Source organism: Pogona vitticeps, chromosome 4 (genome assembly GCF_051106095.1).
Source record: "Pogona vitticeps strain Pit_001003342236 chromosome 4, PviZW2.1, whole genome shotgun sequence".
Lineage (NCBI taxonomy): Eukaryota > Metazoa > Chordata > Lepidosauria > Squamata > Agamidae > Pogona > Pogona vitticeps.
In genome coordinates this window covers 116,368,963-116,383,100 of record NC_135786.1, presented here as the reverse complement: position 1 = coordinate 116,383,100, position 14,138 = coordinate 116,368,963, and the positions used below count along the sequence as shown (strand labels likewise).

At 43.2% G+C, this 14,138-nt stretch overlaps 1 protein-coding gene and 1 long non-coding RNA gene across 2 annotated transcripts in view; one reads left to right on the top strand and one right to left on the bottom strand.

The window, feature by feature from the left end:
• Positions 1–14,138, bottom strand: part of CACNA1E (calcium voltage-gated channel subunit alpha1 E) — a 509,386-nt gene that overhangs the window by 157,051 nt on the left and 338,197 nt on the right. Inside the window, exons 11-14 of the mRNA XM_072998149.2 lie at positions 13,041–13,094; positions 11,858–11,944; positions 7,722–7,931; positions 282–394 (exon numbers count right to left, since the gene is read on the bottom strand). Coding sequence (XP_072854250.2) covers positions 282–394; positions 7,722–7,931; positions 11,858–11,944; positions 13,041–13,094 — 464 coding nt within the window. The remainder of the gene's footprint in view (positions 1–281; positions 395–7,721; positions 7,932–11,857; positions 11,945–13,040; positions 13,095–14,138) is intronic.
• Positions 1–14,138, top strand: part of LOC144588877 (uncharacterized) — a 325,738-nt gene that overhangs the window by 213,768 nt on the left and 97,832 nt on the right. The gene's annotated exons all lie outside the window — the stretch shown is intronic.

Sequence of the window (14,138 nt, the reverse complement as noted above, 5' to 3'; positions counted from 1 at the left end):
CCTTGACGACTCATTAAAAGGGAGTCTTTAAAAAGGCCCCATTTGTGACATATTGCTGAACTATACAAATGAACAATCAGTTTAACTCAAATTACTGGGTAATCTCCCTCTCACCCTGAGAAACTGGTAATTTTGTTCTTGGAGATATTACAGTGACATGGCTTTCGCTCCCCTGCCCTCTTCCAGGGGTTTCTCACATCAGTGGAGTTCTCCAGAAAAGCCTTCCACCCCCTTCCTCTCATTTGCAATTCTTTTGTGCGACTCCTCTGAGTACAGCTTACCCCACAGTCAAAGCAGTTGAAAGAAGAATGAAAGTAAAGGCGTGGCCCCATTCCATACATCTTCAAAGACATCTCTAGAAGGAAGAGCCCCAGAAATATAAACTCTGCATAGTCTGAAAGAAAAGAAATCCACGTTTGCTAAACTATGCCTGCTTGGATGGGATGACCCCCCCCCCCAAAGCAATTTAGGTGGGGAGTAATTAATTGGCTTACAGAGAGAGGTGGCAGCCGCAGCAGCAACAGGAGAGGCAGCAGCCCTGTCCCCAGGGCAGAGCATTGAGGGGGAGAAGGAATCAGGGCTAACCCCCCTCCCTCACGTGGAAAAAAGCAGAGAGGGGAGGCAGAAGAAAGTCCTTTGCTTTCTTATCTTCTCCTAACCTCCCCCCCCTTTCCTCTTTGTCAAGAGAAAACAGAGCAGCTCTTCTCTTTTCTTCTCACATCCAGGCCTGCTGGCCTACCCAACAAAGACAGAGAGAGAGGAGGGAGAGAGCAGCTGATTTTTTTTTTAAAGGCAAGTAGCAGTTACAGTGGCAGCAATAAGAGGCCAAATTGCTGCTTGGGACAAGAAATCATCTTCCTAATCATCCTTCCCACAGTGCTTTGGTTCCAAGGAGGATGCCCTGGCATTGAAGAAATCCCCTGCGCTTGTATAAATCTGGGATCTGGCAGGAGGGATGTGGGTGACCTAACACTGCTCCTTTTCCTCGGGTGGTGCAAGTGGACAAGACACACAGGTGGCCTAGGCTGCCCCCGCCTGTCCTTGTGGTGGTCACCTCTCATCTTTTCTTTACAGTCAGCCCCCTTCTTCTCGTCTCCTTTTCTATCTTTGTCAGGTTACGTGAACAGACCTGGATACGAAGAGAAGGGAGCAATCTCCCTGACGGATGGGGGAACAGGAGAAGGTGGTTTACTTTGAAGAGAAGATCTGTAGCAGCAGTACTTATGGACTTTCCTATTCTCCTTTTCCCTCACTATCTTTGTAAGAAGAACATGGCAGTGAGGAAAGAAATGAATTCTCCAGCCAACTGTCTTGCAGTCATTAGTGGTCCAAACAGGGTAGCAGTGGTCATGTATATGTCTGCATTTATTTTTGATTTGTTCTAACCTAGAGGTGGACCCAGAGCCAGTACGCAAGTTGTTTTTCACAAGTTATTTTCAAACATATTACATTCCACAGTTAAGGAACTACAACATCTTTATTGTAGGTATTTACTATTTTTAATGTAATATGAATGAGGGTCAACCTTCTATTTATGGTGGCCTGAGCAACGAGAAAGGAGCAAAAAAGGTTGCACTGCTTTTTGTGTTTTTGTGTTTAGGGAAAAAGGAACTGGGGAGGAAGAAAAGCTGTATTAAAGAAATAGAGATGGCAAAGAAATACATGTATTCTCTCTTATGTTTCTTTCCCTGTCGTGGGTTGAGTTATGTGCTGCTTTAGGCCACTACACACCCCTCCCAAAAACTTCCATCCTTTATTAGCTCAGGGGTTTAGGCATCTGGCTGCAGAACCAGACACTGGGAGTTCGATTCCCCACTGTGCTTCCTTGACAGGGATTGGACTCAGTGATTCATAGGATCCCTACCAGCTCTGCAGTTCTAAGATTATATGTATACTCTCTCCTCAAAGAACTCTGTTTCTTTCTCCTCCTTTCCCCAACCATTTGTTCCAAAGATCTCTAGGGCAAGCACTGAGGGCCCAGGCAGAACAGAAACTTCTCAGAGATTTCTCTGTAGAGGCATTTAAGTAAATGGGATTAAATTATGATACCATCGGTCACATGGGGAAAAGCAGGAATGTGCAACATGAATCCCCCAATCCATTTCTGTATTCTTGTCAAATCAGCTTTTGCCACAATGCCCCATTACTTTCACTTTAGAACAAGGGAAGTGGGGAGAAGTATCTTCTTTTTATACAGCAAGGCACCCGTAGAGGCATACCTTGGCTTAAAAACAATGCACATACTTTCTATTTTATTCAAGTGAAAATAAGGGAGATTGTCTCTATTACCCTACCAACATTTAGCAGTGACTTCAGTGTTGCTTACTCCTTGTACAAAGCCAGGATATGCCACCCAGCACCTGATGCTTTTTCACTAACTTTTATTTTAAATACTGTATGTTTTTACAGAAATAAAAACAAATGTATAAGAGGACCATAGAATCATAGAAAAGTGAAGTTGGAAGGGGCCTACAAGGCCATCAAGTCCAACACCCTGCTCAATGCAGGAATACAATCAAAGCACATATGTAAGGTGATTATCTAAGTTTTTCTTGAATGCCTCCAGTGTTGGAGCACTCACCAGCTCCCAAGGTAACTGGTTCCGCTGTTGTACCGCTCTGACAGTTAGGAAGTATTTCCTGATATTCAACTAAAATCTGGCTTCCTTTAACTTGAACCCATTGTTGTATGTCCTGCAGTCTGGGATGATCAAGAACAGATCCTGCCCCTCCTCTGCATAACAGCCTTTCAAATATTTGAAAAGTGCTATCATCTCACCCCTCAGCCTTCTTTTCTCAAGGCCAAACATGCCCAGTTCTTTCAGCCTTTCCTCATAAGGCTTGGTTTCCAGCCCCCTGATCATCCTTGTCACCCTCCTCTGAACTTGTCCTGATTTGTTAGCATCCTTCTTGAAGTGTGGTGTCCAGCATGGGACACAAGACTCAAGATGAGGCCTAACCAGTGCTGCATAGTGGGGGACTAGTACCTTGCAGGATTTGGAAACTATACTTCTGTTGATGCAGCCTAAAATAGCATTTGTCTTTTTTGTAGCCACATTATTGGCTCATATTTAGCTTTTGATCTACGACAATTCCAAGATCCTTCTTGCTAGTAGTTTTGCAAAGCTAAATATCCCCCATCTTGTAACTGTGCAATTGGTTTCTTTTCCTGGGTGCGGTAGTTTGCACGGAACCCTGCTGAATTTCATTTTGTTGTTTTCGGCTCAGTGCTCCATCCTATTAAGGTCATTTGGAATTTTGCTTCTATCTTCTAGGGTATTAACTATTCCACCCAATTTGGTATCATCTGTAAATCGTACAAGCATTCCCTGTGCTCCCTCATCCAAGTCATTAATAAAAATATTGAACAGCACCGGTCCCAGGACTGAACGTTGGGGTCCACCACTTGTTACCTCCTCACAGTTAGAGAAGAATCCATTAATTATCACTCTCTGAGTATGATTCTGTAACCAATTGTGTGTCTAACTGACACTTGATCTATCCATCCCACACTTAGTTAGCTTGCTAATCAGGATATCATGGGGCACTTTGTCAAAAGCTTTACTTAAGTCAAGATATACTTCATCTATACAGCATTCCCTCTGTCTATCAGGGAGGTTAGCTGATCAAAAAATAGGATCAAATTAGTTTGGCAGGATTTGTTCTTGACAAATCCATGTTGGCTTCTAGTTATTGTTTTCTAGGTGCTTGCTCAGTGAATGCTTTACAGTCTGTTACAGAATTTTGCCTAGGATTGATATCAGGCTGACTGGCCTCTTTTTTGCCCTTTTAAAAGATAAGGACAAAATTAGCCCTCCTCCAATCCTCTGGCATCTTACCAGTTTCCCACAAGTTCAAGAAAATAATGGATAGTGGTTCTGAGCGTTCTTCAGCCATTTCCTTCAGTACTCTCAGATGCAGTTCAATCCGGCCCTGAAGATCTGAACTCGTTCAAGGTGGTAAGGCATTCCTTGACAATTTGTTCATCAATCTCCAGCTGTATTCCTGCCCCCCCTCTTGCATTTCCAATTTGTTTGGAAGTTCATAGTCTGTCTTATGGGGAAAGACTGAACTGATATAGGAATTGAGCACCTCTGCCTTTTCTTTGTCCTCTGTTATCATTTTTCCATCTCCATTGTGGAGCTGTGCCACTATGCCTTTTGTTTGTCTTTTGCTACTCACATACCTGTCAGTATATTGCTTTTAGCATCTCTAGCTAACCTCAGCTCATTCTCAGCTTTTGCCTTCCTAATGCCATCCCTCCGTTTCCTTGTTATTTGTCTGTACCTTGGTGGTCAGGCCTTCTTTCCACTTCCTGTACATGTCTTTTTTGGTTTTTAGGTCCTCCCTGAGCTTTTTGTGAAGCCACACTGGCCTTTTTTTGCCACCTCCCACCTTTTTTTCTTGTTGGAATGTTTGTAGTTGTGCCTTTAGAATTTCTTTTTTTAGAAGCTCCCACACTTCTTGGACTCCTTTCTTGTTAGGCTCTCCTGCCATAGGAACTTACTAAGCCTTGTTCTGAGATTATTAAAATTGGCTTTTAAAAAATCCATTTCTTGCTAGAAGTCCTTCTTCCAGGAAGCTTAGTCTGTGGTCCCCAAAACCAAATCCCTCTTGTCGACACCACGTCTTTCAATTCCTCTTCTGAGCACCAGTAAGATGGATGAAAAAACTATCTGAGCCCCAAAGTCCTTGAGTTTCCTTCCCAGAGCTTCAAAGTCAGATGTGATTTCTCGGTCGCTCCTCTTGGCTGTGTCGTTCCCTCGTAGACAAGAAAAAAGGGGATATGTATCTGTAGGTTTTATGAGTGATGGCAATCCTTCCATCCCATCCCTTATCCGTCCTCCAGGGAGACACCATACCTGGCGAGTCCATGGATACTCCCGGCATATATCGGTCTCAATTCCATGTAGTACGGAGTCCCCTGCTGCAACTACTCTCCTTCTTTTTGCAGGATGTGGGTTCAGTGAGTATATTCTGCTGCACTTCAGCCCTACTCATCTCCTCCTGTGAGGCCTCCTCTGCAAGCTGTCCAACAGACTCTTCTTCTAAGTAACTGAAAGCAGGTTTGTAGTTCCACCGGGAAAGTGTCTTCTCCTTCTTTTGCTCCTAAATATGATGCTTTTCCATGGTGGTTCCTCCACTATGTTTGTAGCCTCTACACCATTTTCCTCCACCACACTGTTTTGGTTTTCTTCCATCAGCAGTGCTTCCTCTGACAGCTGCTGCTGCTCAAGAGTTCTATCAATGTAGCCTTTATTTTCCTTTATAGCCTACTCGCTGCTCCAGGTCTCTGACTTTCTCTTCTAACAGTGCCACAAGCTTACATTTGTTACATGTATGCAGCCTTTTACACTCAGGAAAAAAGACAAACATAGCACAAGCTTTGCAGGAAAGAATAACTGAGTTGTCTCCACCCTCCATAGTCCCTTCTAGCTTTTTCTACTTTCAACAGTTTGTTTAGGATACCTGTCCCTCTTGTTTTGTTAGTTTAAATGTAATTGTACATATACCCAAAGGAACAACAACAACAACATGTTAGGAGCCTCCTTCTTGGCCTCTACTGGCAAACTCCCTATTTGCTGTCCTGGTTGCGAGCTACCGGGTCTGCCTTTAGCTTTATTTGTCAGCTGTGCTTTGCCCGGAGTCAGGAATCAAAAGACCCCCAGAACTCACAGCTGCTACTTATAGCCTTCAGCAGTAATCAGGACACTCCCCTTTCTGTTAGGCCAATCACATGGTTCTTCCTATTAAGGACACACCCCTCTCTGTTCTGCTGAGTACATGGCTGAGCACAAAGCTCTTCCTGTTAAGGACACACTTCAGGCCCTTTCTTGGTGTTACTCTACAGAAAATTCACTTACCTCTCTGTCTTTGTCTCCTTGGTCACCTTCCTATCTCTCCTGTGGCAAACGCACCATATTGTGACCTTATTTACCCACAAGGTTTGCTATACATCAAAACAGAGGTACATTGGTGCAAAAGTAATTCAGCATTACCACTTCTCTTTCTGTTGAAAGACAACATGGTATGAACTGGAATGCTTCAGCAAAGATTTTCACTTGCTTATTAGATACATCATGAAATTGGCACTGACTCCCAGAAAATCCATGGTGTTGATAGGGCCTATCTAATACACTTTTGTTAGTGAGGAGTACTTGGAGATTTCCAGTCATCATTAGTGCTGTTCTAAATATTCACTCATTTTGATATTACTTTCACCATGATTAAATTCAATGCTGCTCAACTGATTTGTGAATAAAGTACAGTGGTGCCTCGACTTCTAACCATAATCCGTTCCAGAAGATGGATGTAACTCAAAATGATCATAAGTCGAAGCGCCATTTCCCACAGGAATGTATTGAAATGCAATTAATCCACTCTGGCCGAAGGAAAAAAATTACAAAAAAATTTACTGCAAGACTCATTGGAAACATGATTAATCCCTTCTGGCTGAAGGGGGAGGGGGAAGAAAAGCAATCAAGCGTGGAAGATCCATTGGAAATGCACAGAAAACAAATGGAGCAGATCAAAAATGCACAGAGAACAAAGGTCAGAAATGCAAAGAAAATAAAGGAAAAAGCAAGGGAAGCATGCAGGACCCATCGGAAATAGGGGAACCCCCCCCCAAAAGCAACCAAAACCCCCAAGACCCATCGGAAATGGGGGAAAACCTCCAACAAACAAACAACCCCCCAAGACCCATCACAGCACAGAAACATAATCCCCCCAGCCCAAAACCACGCTGCAGAACAGTTTTTAAAAAGCAGAAAACAGCACCTTACCTTACCAGGCAGCCCGAAGCCTCCCTGCAAACACACACACATGCTCTCAGAAGCAGAAAGAGGCAGTCCCAAGCCTCAGACGATGATGCATACTCTCTAACTGCCGGGGCGAAAGAGCTACAAAGAAGCAGCCTTGTTGCCACCTACAGTCAGAAATTTCAATTTACCGCTTTTTCCCCCTGCCTTTTTCTGTTCGTAAGTGGAAGCTTGGGTCACAAGTAGAAGCAAAATTTTGTGGCCAGAGCTGGTCGTAACTCAAAATGGTCGTAAGTAGGGACATTCATAAGTTGAGGCACCAGTGTACTCACTATGCTGAACATTACATTAGGCGTGTGCTATTCACTTTTCTTTTCCTGACTAATGCTGCTTTCTCATACCATGCTAGATTGTATTAGTTTATCTATAAGCATTCACAATCTCAGCACACCAAAGCATTATGTCATCAGTGATAGAGCAGTACAGCAATGGAATCAATTACCTTGATAAGTGGTGAGTGCTCCAACACTGGAGGCATTCAAGAAAAAGTTTAGACAACCACCTGGCAGATATCCTTTGACTTGTATTCCTGTACTGAGCAGGGGGCTGGACTTAATGGCCTTTTAGGCCACTTCCAATGTCGCGATTCTATGATCATCAACACATTAATGTGTGCTGTCATAGCCATTCAGATTAAAAGCAGTAAGACTACATGAGGCAGAGTGCAGTGTAGGTGAAAAGAAGGGAAATGATGCAAAGAAGATACAATTCAGGGACCAAGAGTGTCACATAGGAAGCTCAAGAGAATACCTCTCCAAATGTGTCAAAAATCACTGAAAAGAGGAGGTGCTTTTTGATATTCACATACACATGCGGTTGGCTCCTGGCCAAGACTTCTTGTTCTGTTCTCTGATGCTGCTAGAAGAGGGGTGCATAAACAGCCCATAATGTAAACACTTACAGAGGAGGTGTGTGAGCCATGGAGGTTGGTCATGATGGACAATAGCCACACAGGCAGTGTTGAGTGCCACTATGCTCAAGACAAGCCAGTAGAACACTTGAGATTTCACCATGTGACGAACAGAGATGCGCAAGAGCCGTTCCTTGTGCCGGAAGTATGAGGCTCCATCCAGTTTAGCACTCTTGATGCTGGCACGAGCAAGTGGGGTACCTGCAGGGTGGGCAAAGATGGGAGATGCTGGCAATGACTGACAAAGCATGGCCACTCTGAAAGCACAAAGGTGGTGAAGAAAATATTCAGGCCAAAGTCCCTGCTACCCAGGTGCTTATAAACACAGGGAATTTTGTGCCATCTTAGATAAGGCACAGAAATGGAATTACTGTACATTACTGTAGTCCCTACCGTAGCAGGGAGTGGGGAACTCAAATTGGTTGCTTACTCTAGACTTTGTGTGACAGAAAAGTTGAGAAAGCCATGTCAATGAATGAAGACAAATTATTAGTTTTTAAGCTCAGCTCCTTTTCATCCTGCTGTCACAACTTAATGTTCCTGAGGGCTCAGCCTCACAACCATAAGATTCAAGAATTTCAGAATGGATCTTGAGCTCAGATTAGCCACTAAATAGCTGCTCCAGAAATCTGGCCAACTTGATCTTTGTGTAGCCTCTTATGTGCCTTCCTTTGCTCTTGTGTACATATAACTATTTGTGCATGTAATGTTGTCATTTTAAACAAGTATTGATAGCCTGCAAAACATTTTAAAGGTTCAGTGTGTGTAAATAGTTTGCATGCATGTTTAGGGGAGGAGTGTAGTTCAGTACAAAGGCAGATGACATCTTTATTAAATAATAAATAATTATGTACCATCAAGTCAACTCTGGCTTATGGTGATGCTTTTCAGAGTTTTTTAGGCAGAGAATACTCAGGAATGGTTTACTATTCCCTTCTTCTGGGACTGTCCAGCTTGCCCATGACCATACAGACTGGCTCTTCTCGTAGGAGTCACAGTGGGAGAATTGAACTCCCAACCTCTGGCTCCACAACTAGATACCTCAGCCACTGAGTCTCCAGCCAGCTTGATATCTTTATTAGATCACTAAAAAAGCAGGAGAGAAACTTAGCCTATCTTAATTATATTTTAGATACCTTTATTAGACGACTAACATATTGCTAAGATATGGTAGCTTTCATACTTGCTTTAAAAAAAGAACATTTGGCCATGATTTCTGGAACTTTTATGTTTCTCCTGTTCTAGCTGTTTGGTGCCCAGCTGAAAGACTCACATCGGGGTCAAAATTTAGCTTAATTTACCTCCTCTCCCACACCACCACATTTGAACTGAATATAGCAGAAAATGGAACAAAAATCCAATTCAGTACTGTATGAAGACGCTTCCTGAGCCTTTTCCTTCTGTGTTTGTGTATGTGTGTGCATATTTATATACATTCAGAAAAAGACACAAAGCAATGAACAATGCATTGTATAAAACCACTGCTACAGACTTTCAAGTTAGATAATCCTAAAACCTATTTATCACTGCTAAATCTAAAGAATCAAATGTACTATTGATACCTCAAAGGAAGCAGATTTCTTTTTATGTTCATGCTTGCAAACACAAACCTTATGTTTTGGATATTGACTGACCCATGCTGAACACTCCGAAAACAAAAATCTTTTTCTAGTGTAGTCAGATAAATAAAGGAAACAGCTGATGAAAGATGTGCTGAAGAGAAAACCACCTCAAACAACTTTTCTCATCCTTGAATGTTGAGCTGCACCTGCTCAAATTCCCTCTCCTCCAAAAGTACACACAACAGTGAAGTTGCTAAATTAATCTATCACAACAATAACAACAAAAATACCAGAGGCTTCAGCACCTCATATGCTAATACATTTGTTTACATGGATGGCAATCTACTTCAACCATTGCTTAAAAACTTACATTCATCTGACAGAGACACAGACACAGACACACACACACACACACAAACACACACAAGATGGAGTTAGATGGCAATAAAATGCAAAAGTACAATTCAATTAGAGCTTAAATGTTTGTGAAGTAAGCACACTGACCACTCACAACAGTAATTGTTGATAAGAAACTTAGGAGGGCTAAGTAAATGTAACTGGTAACAGAACAAGAAACCACTGCTTTTATAGAAGCCAAACAAATAGATTCAGATTTATTTATTAATTTTATCTGGGATATTTCGTGCTAAAAAATTTACCTCGGATATCTTTCTACGAGCATGTCACTGTACTCTTGTCTATTATAGAACTTTACTCGGAGGCCTTCTCCTTTGCCTTCCCTTCTGCCATGTGCACCCCTTCTCTTCTATCCTTCCTATCTTTCAGATTTCTACCCCACCCATCTAGACCAAAGGTCTACTCTGGGCAGCATGAAGGTCAGTAGGCATGGGAGAAGGACAGTATTGGCATCTTCTAGCTGACTGCATAGCACCCTCTGCAATCCTGAATCTTAAATCAGGAATGGGAAAAATTTGCTATGCCTAATGTTTGGGAGTGTGTCTCCCCCAACCCTGACTACTAGCCATGTAAGCTACTGTGCTTTAAAACAGTACACAACTGGGTGCCATTTTAAAGTGCAACAGGGCTTCATCTGGGTGACACCTTCCTTTCTTGCAAAGGTTGCTTGTCCAATGTGCAGCTAGATGGCAGTGGCTGAGAGGTTGGTGGCAGCAATGGCAGCAGAGGCAGGGGCATCTTCAACAGCTGGGGAGATCCCCATTGCTGTCGCCGCCAACATGCACTCCCTGGCCACCTCTGCCAAGCTTCCTGCCAGACAAACAAGACCTGCAGAGGAGGAAGGGCAGCAGATGCCTTGCTCCAAGTGTGGGAAAAACGATGCTAAACGACGTTAAAACCACCTCCACCCCAGCAGGAACAATTTCACTAGCCCACTAGTGGTAGGAGGTTTCCCAGCTATCTCCCCACTGGCCAACTGGCATTTGTCTCTTGCTGGCCGGCTGGGAGCCAGCAGCTCTGCTTGCCCCACAAGAAAGCAATATGTGTGATAGGAGTGGATTTACTCTGGTCTGCAAATATTCCACAGTAAAAAGCTTTTTACTGAGGGTTATCTGCAATGTGTAGTTCAAGCTCTACAACAAAGTTCACTTCTCCTGCAACAGAACTGTAACTGTCAAAGTTACCTTGATCATTATGGGAGATATGGCCTCAGCAAATGGTAGAGGAGGAAGGTCAGGTACTTCACTTGCTGACGTCTGCCGTATCTTGAGGTGCTACATTCAGATTTCTTTAAAAATAACTAAAATCAAACAATTTAGGGTGGGATCCGAAAGCCATTTAGCTTAGTTTTTGGACCATCTAATATGGGTCTAGCTCAATCAGATAATGTACAGGAGATTACAAGCCAGCCTAACCCTGCTCCATGCAGAACTCGGCCTTTTTTGGTGCATCAGTGGGCCAACTCTGTTTTTTTTTAGAGCTAGTCTGGAGCAACTGGGACTGGATCATGTGTGCACAGAAGGGTCACTTCAAAAAGTTGCTTTAATGATAGCACCCTGCGAAGTGCCTCTCCAACACAATCTTATATGATCATCTAAGTTACCATTAAGCAATACCAGTTACTTCTAACAAGTAAAAATCAAACAGTTATTTTTAAAGCCACAAATGATAACGGCAATGAACTATATTTCTAGGTCATAGAAGTACTGTAATTATTTTTTAAAGGACCAAATTTTTCTCATTTAGCCCACATTGTGAGCTTCTGATTCTATCTGGATGTTGCTTTTGGCAGAAGGTTTTTAAATAAATAAACAATAAATAAATGCAAGGTTTCCTCTAAGCTGGGCGTGCGCACAACTCCACCCCCCTCTGTGCAACTCTCTTCCTCCTCCATGAAACAATCACGTTTGGTTCCATTTACAATGGAACCCTGTGCGAGGGGGTGAAGGTACGTGTGCACGCAAGAGTGAGGCCATGTGCGAGAGAGATGGAGCCCCACCCAGTGGGGCTGTAAGTTAGAGGATATGTTGCTTCCACGTCTTTTGGCAGAACATTACTTTGCACAATAGGTCAGAAAAACAGAGCTGTCACTGAATTGCAGAAAACTGGGTCAAGGATACGTACAGACTGTCTGCATCTGTATCTTACCTACAGCGGAGATATCCACACGCTCATCACTAGAGTCACGATTCATGGCTTCTGTTCGGCTTCTTTTGATAGTTGCCCTCCTGAGAACTAGAAGGGGGTGGGGTAAGGATGCACAGTGATAACCATTACATCTGTATGCTGTAGTACCAATTAGTTGTTCCCAAGAGTTCTAAAAGGAACAGAACCCCAGAAGCACAGAAAAAGCATTGAGGCTCTACTGACAGAATCACAATGATTTTCGGTTCTGAATGGTTGTATGTAGTCACCAGGGCCATACACACTAACGTCCCCGTAAACCTTTTGAGAAATTTGAACTGTTGCATATAAGGAATGAATAACTGCCCTCTCCACCCATGTCAGCAGCCCAAGATGATGGTCCTTTCTAATAGAGAGGCCTTATCTAAACACACACTGAGACACCACGCCATTCCTTAGCCAAGGAGAATTCCCCTCCTCCTCCTACACATAATCTGGAGACACATCATAACATTTTCAGAGTTCAAGGTAATTTGAAAGAGTGACTGCTGCTCATGCTCACCATCCTGCTCTTACTCCTGGCAAACAATTTTTTGTGTGAAAAAAACAAACACAGTACGTGATGTCCCCCACTCTCACCATCTTCAGCTCTCTTAAAAATTACTATGATGGAAGTAGAACTACTGTGACAGCCATGGGGGTTCCAGCCTTATGTTTACTGCCAAAATACAAATAGAGGGGTGCTGCTGCAAAGTAGCAGACTTACCCCTTCCCCCAGAACTAGGAACTGTATGTGTGTGCATTTACACAAGCTTGTGTGTCTCTGTGTGCATGTGTGCATGTGTGTCTGAGCGTGTCTGCACACACACACACACTCTAGGCACTGGTGCTCCATGGTCTGAGTTGTGAGATGCTCACCTCACCATTTAAAGGTGAGGCAATGTTTTGGTCAAACAATGGAAGATGACCGATGCTGTTTTCTGGAAAACAGAAAATGGGAGAAACACATTCACCTGCCATTCTGTTTTCTGCCTTGCCAATTTCCCCTTTCTTCCAGCACAAGCCACCTTTTCTGACCACAGTTAAGCATACAGTTTAATCTCCAGCTATAGCTGTGCCTATTTATTGACTAAGGTATACCTGTGTCAGCAACTATAAATCCAATGCAGGGGAAAGAATATTGCACTTTCAAGCTTCCATTCCTTACCTTCTAAAGCTGACGTGCCAGAATTTTTGTTCTCTTCAGCCAGCATTACTTCCTCTGTGGAAAGATGCATCAAGACAAAGAGTTTAGCATATGTTTGTCAGCTGTCTACTTACCCACAGTATCAAGAAAAGAAAAAAACACGATAATTTTTGAGATTTCATGCAATCTCAGGCAAAAGAGATGGTAGAAAAAATTAAATAAGTCTGGAGATAGTTAACTGTACAGCAAAACATAGTTCCAACATAAGAGACAAAAAGAAGTTTGAATATCTAGATTTCGATGTAAGATGTCAGTTTAATTTCCTTTTGGGGACATCAGGAAACAAAACAAAAGAAAAATAAAGACAAATGACAAAAACGTGGAATCTTAATGACTAACTGCTACAATTTAATGCGACCCTTTGTGGATCAAGTCCACTTCCCCAGTTAAAGATAACGGACTTAAAGATAATAGACTTAAAGATAATAGACTTAGTTGGTCTTTGAGGTGCCACAATGTTTTATTTCTTTTGTCCTTTTCATTTGTTTTTGCCTGATGTACTTCCACAGACTAACATGGCTACCCTTTCTAAAACTAAACCTTATGGGGGACTCCAGATGATGCACTAAAATATCCAGAATCAAGGGAGGTGAGGACAGATGCCATGAAAGGCCTCCAAAACAGACTACAAGCTAAAATACAGTGGTGCCTCACTTAACGAGTGCCCCGTTTAACGACGAATCCGCATACCGATGTGGATTTTGCGATCACTTTTGCAATCGCATTGCGATGTTGACTATAGGGAAAAATCGCAAAGCGATTTTCCCCATAGCCCAATTTTCCCCCAGCTGAGTGACAGCAGATTCGAAGCCCCACCGCTCAACTGGGGGAAAATACCGGTGGTGGCCTCGGAAGGACCCTGTATAAGAAGGACGCCTGCATTCCCCTTCGGAAGGGGCATTTTCCCCCAGCTCAGCGGGAGCTCCGCCGCTCAGCTGGGGGAAAATGTCGGCGGTGGGCTCGGAAGGACCCCGAAGCCACCCCCGACATTTGCCCCTCCGACATTGGAGAAAGCCCTTTGAGAGCTTGGAAGGCTCTCAGCGGCAGCGGGGGTAGGGT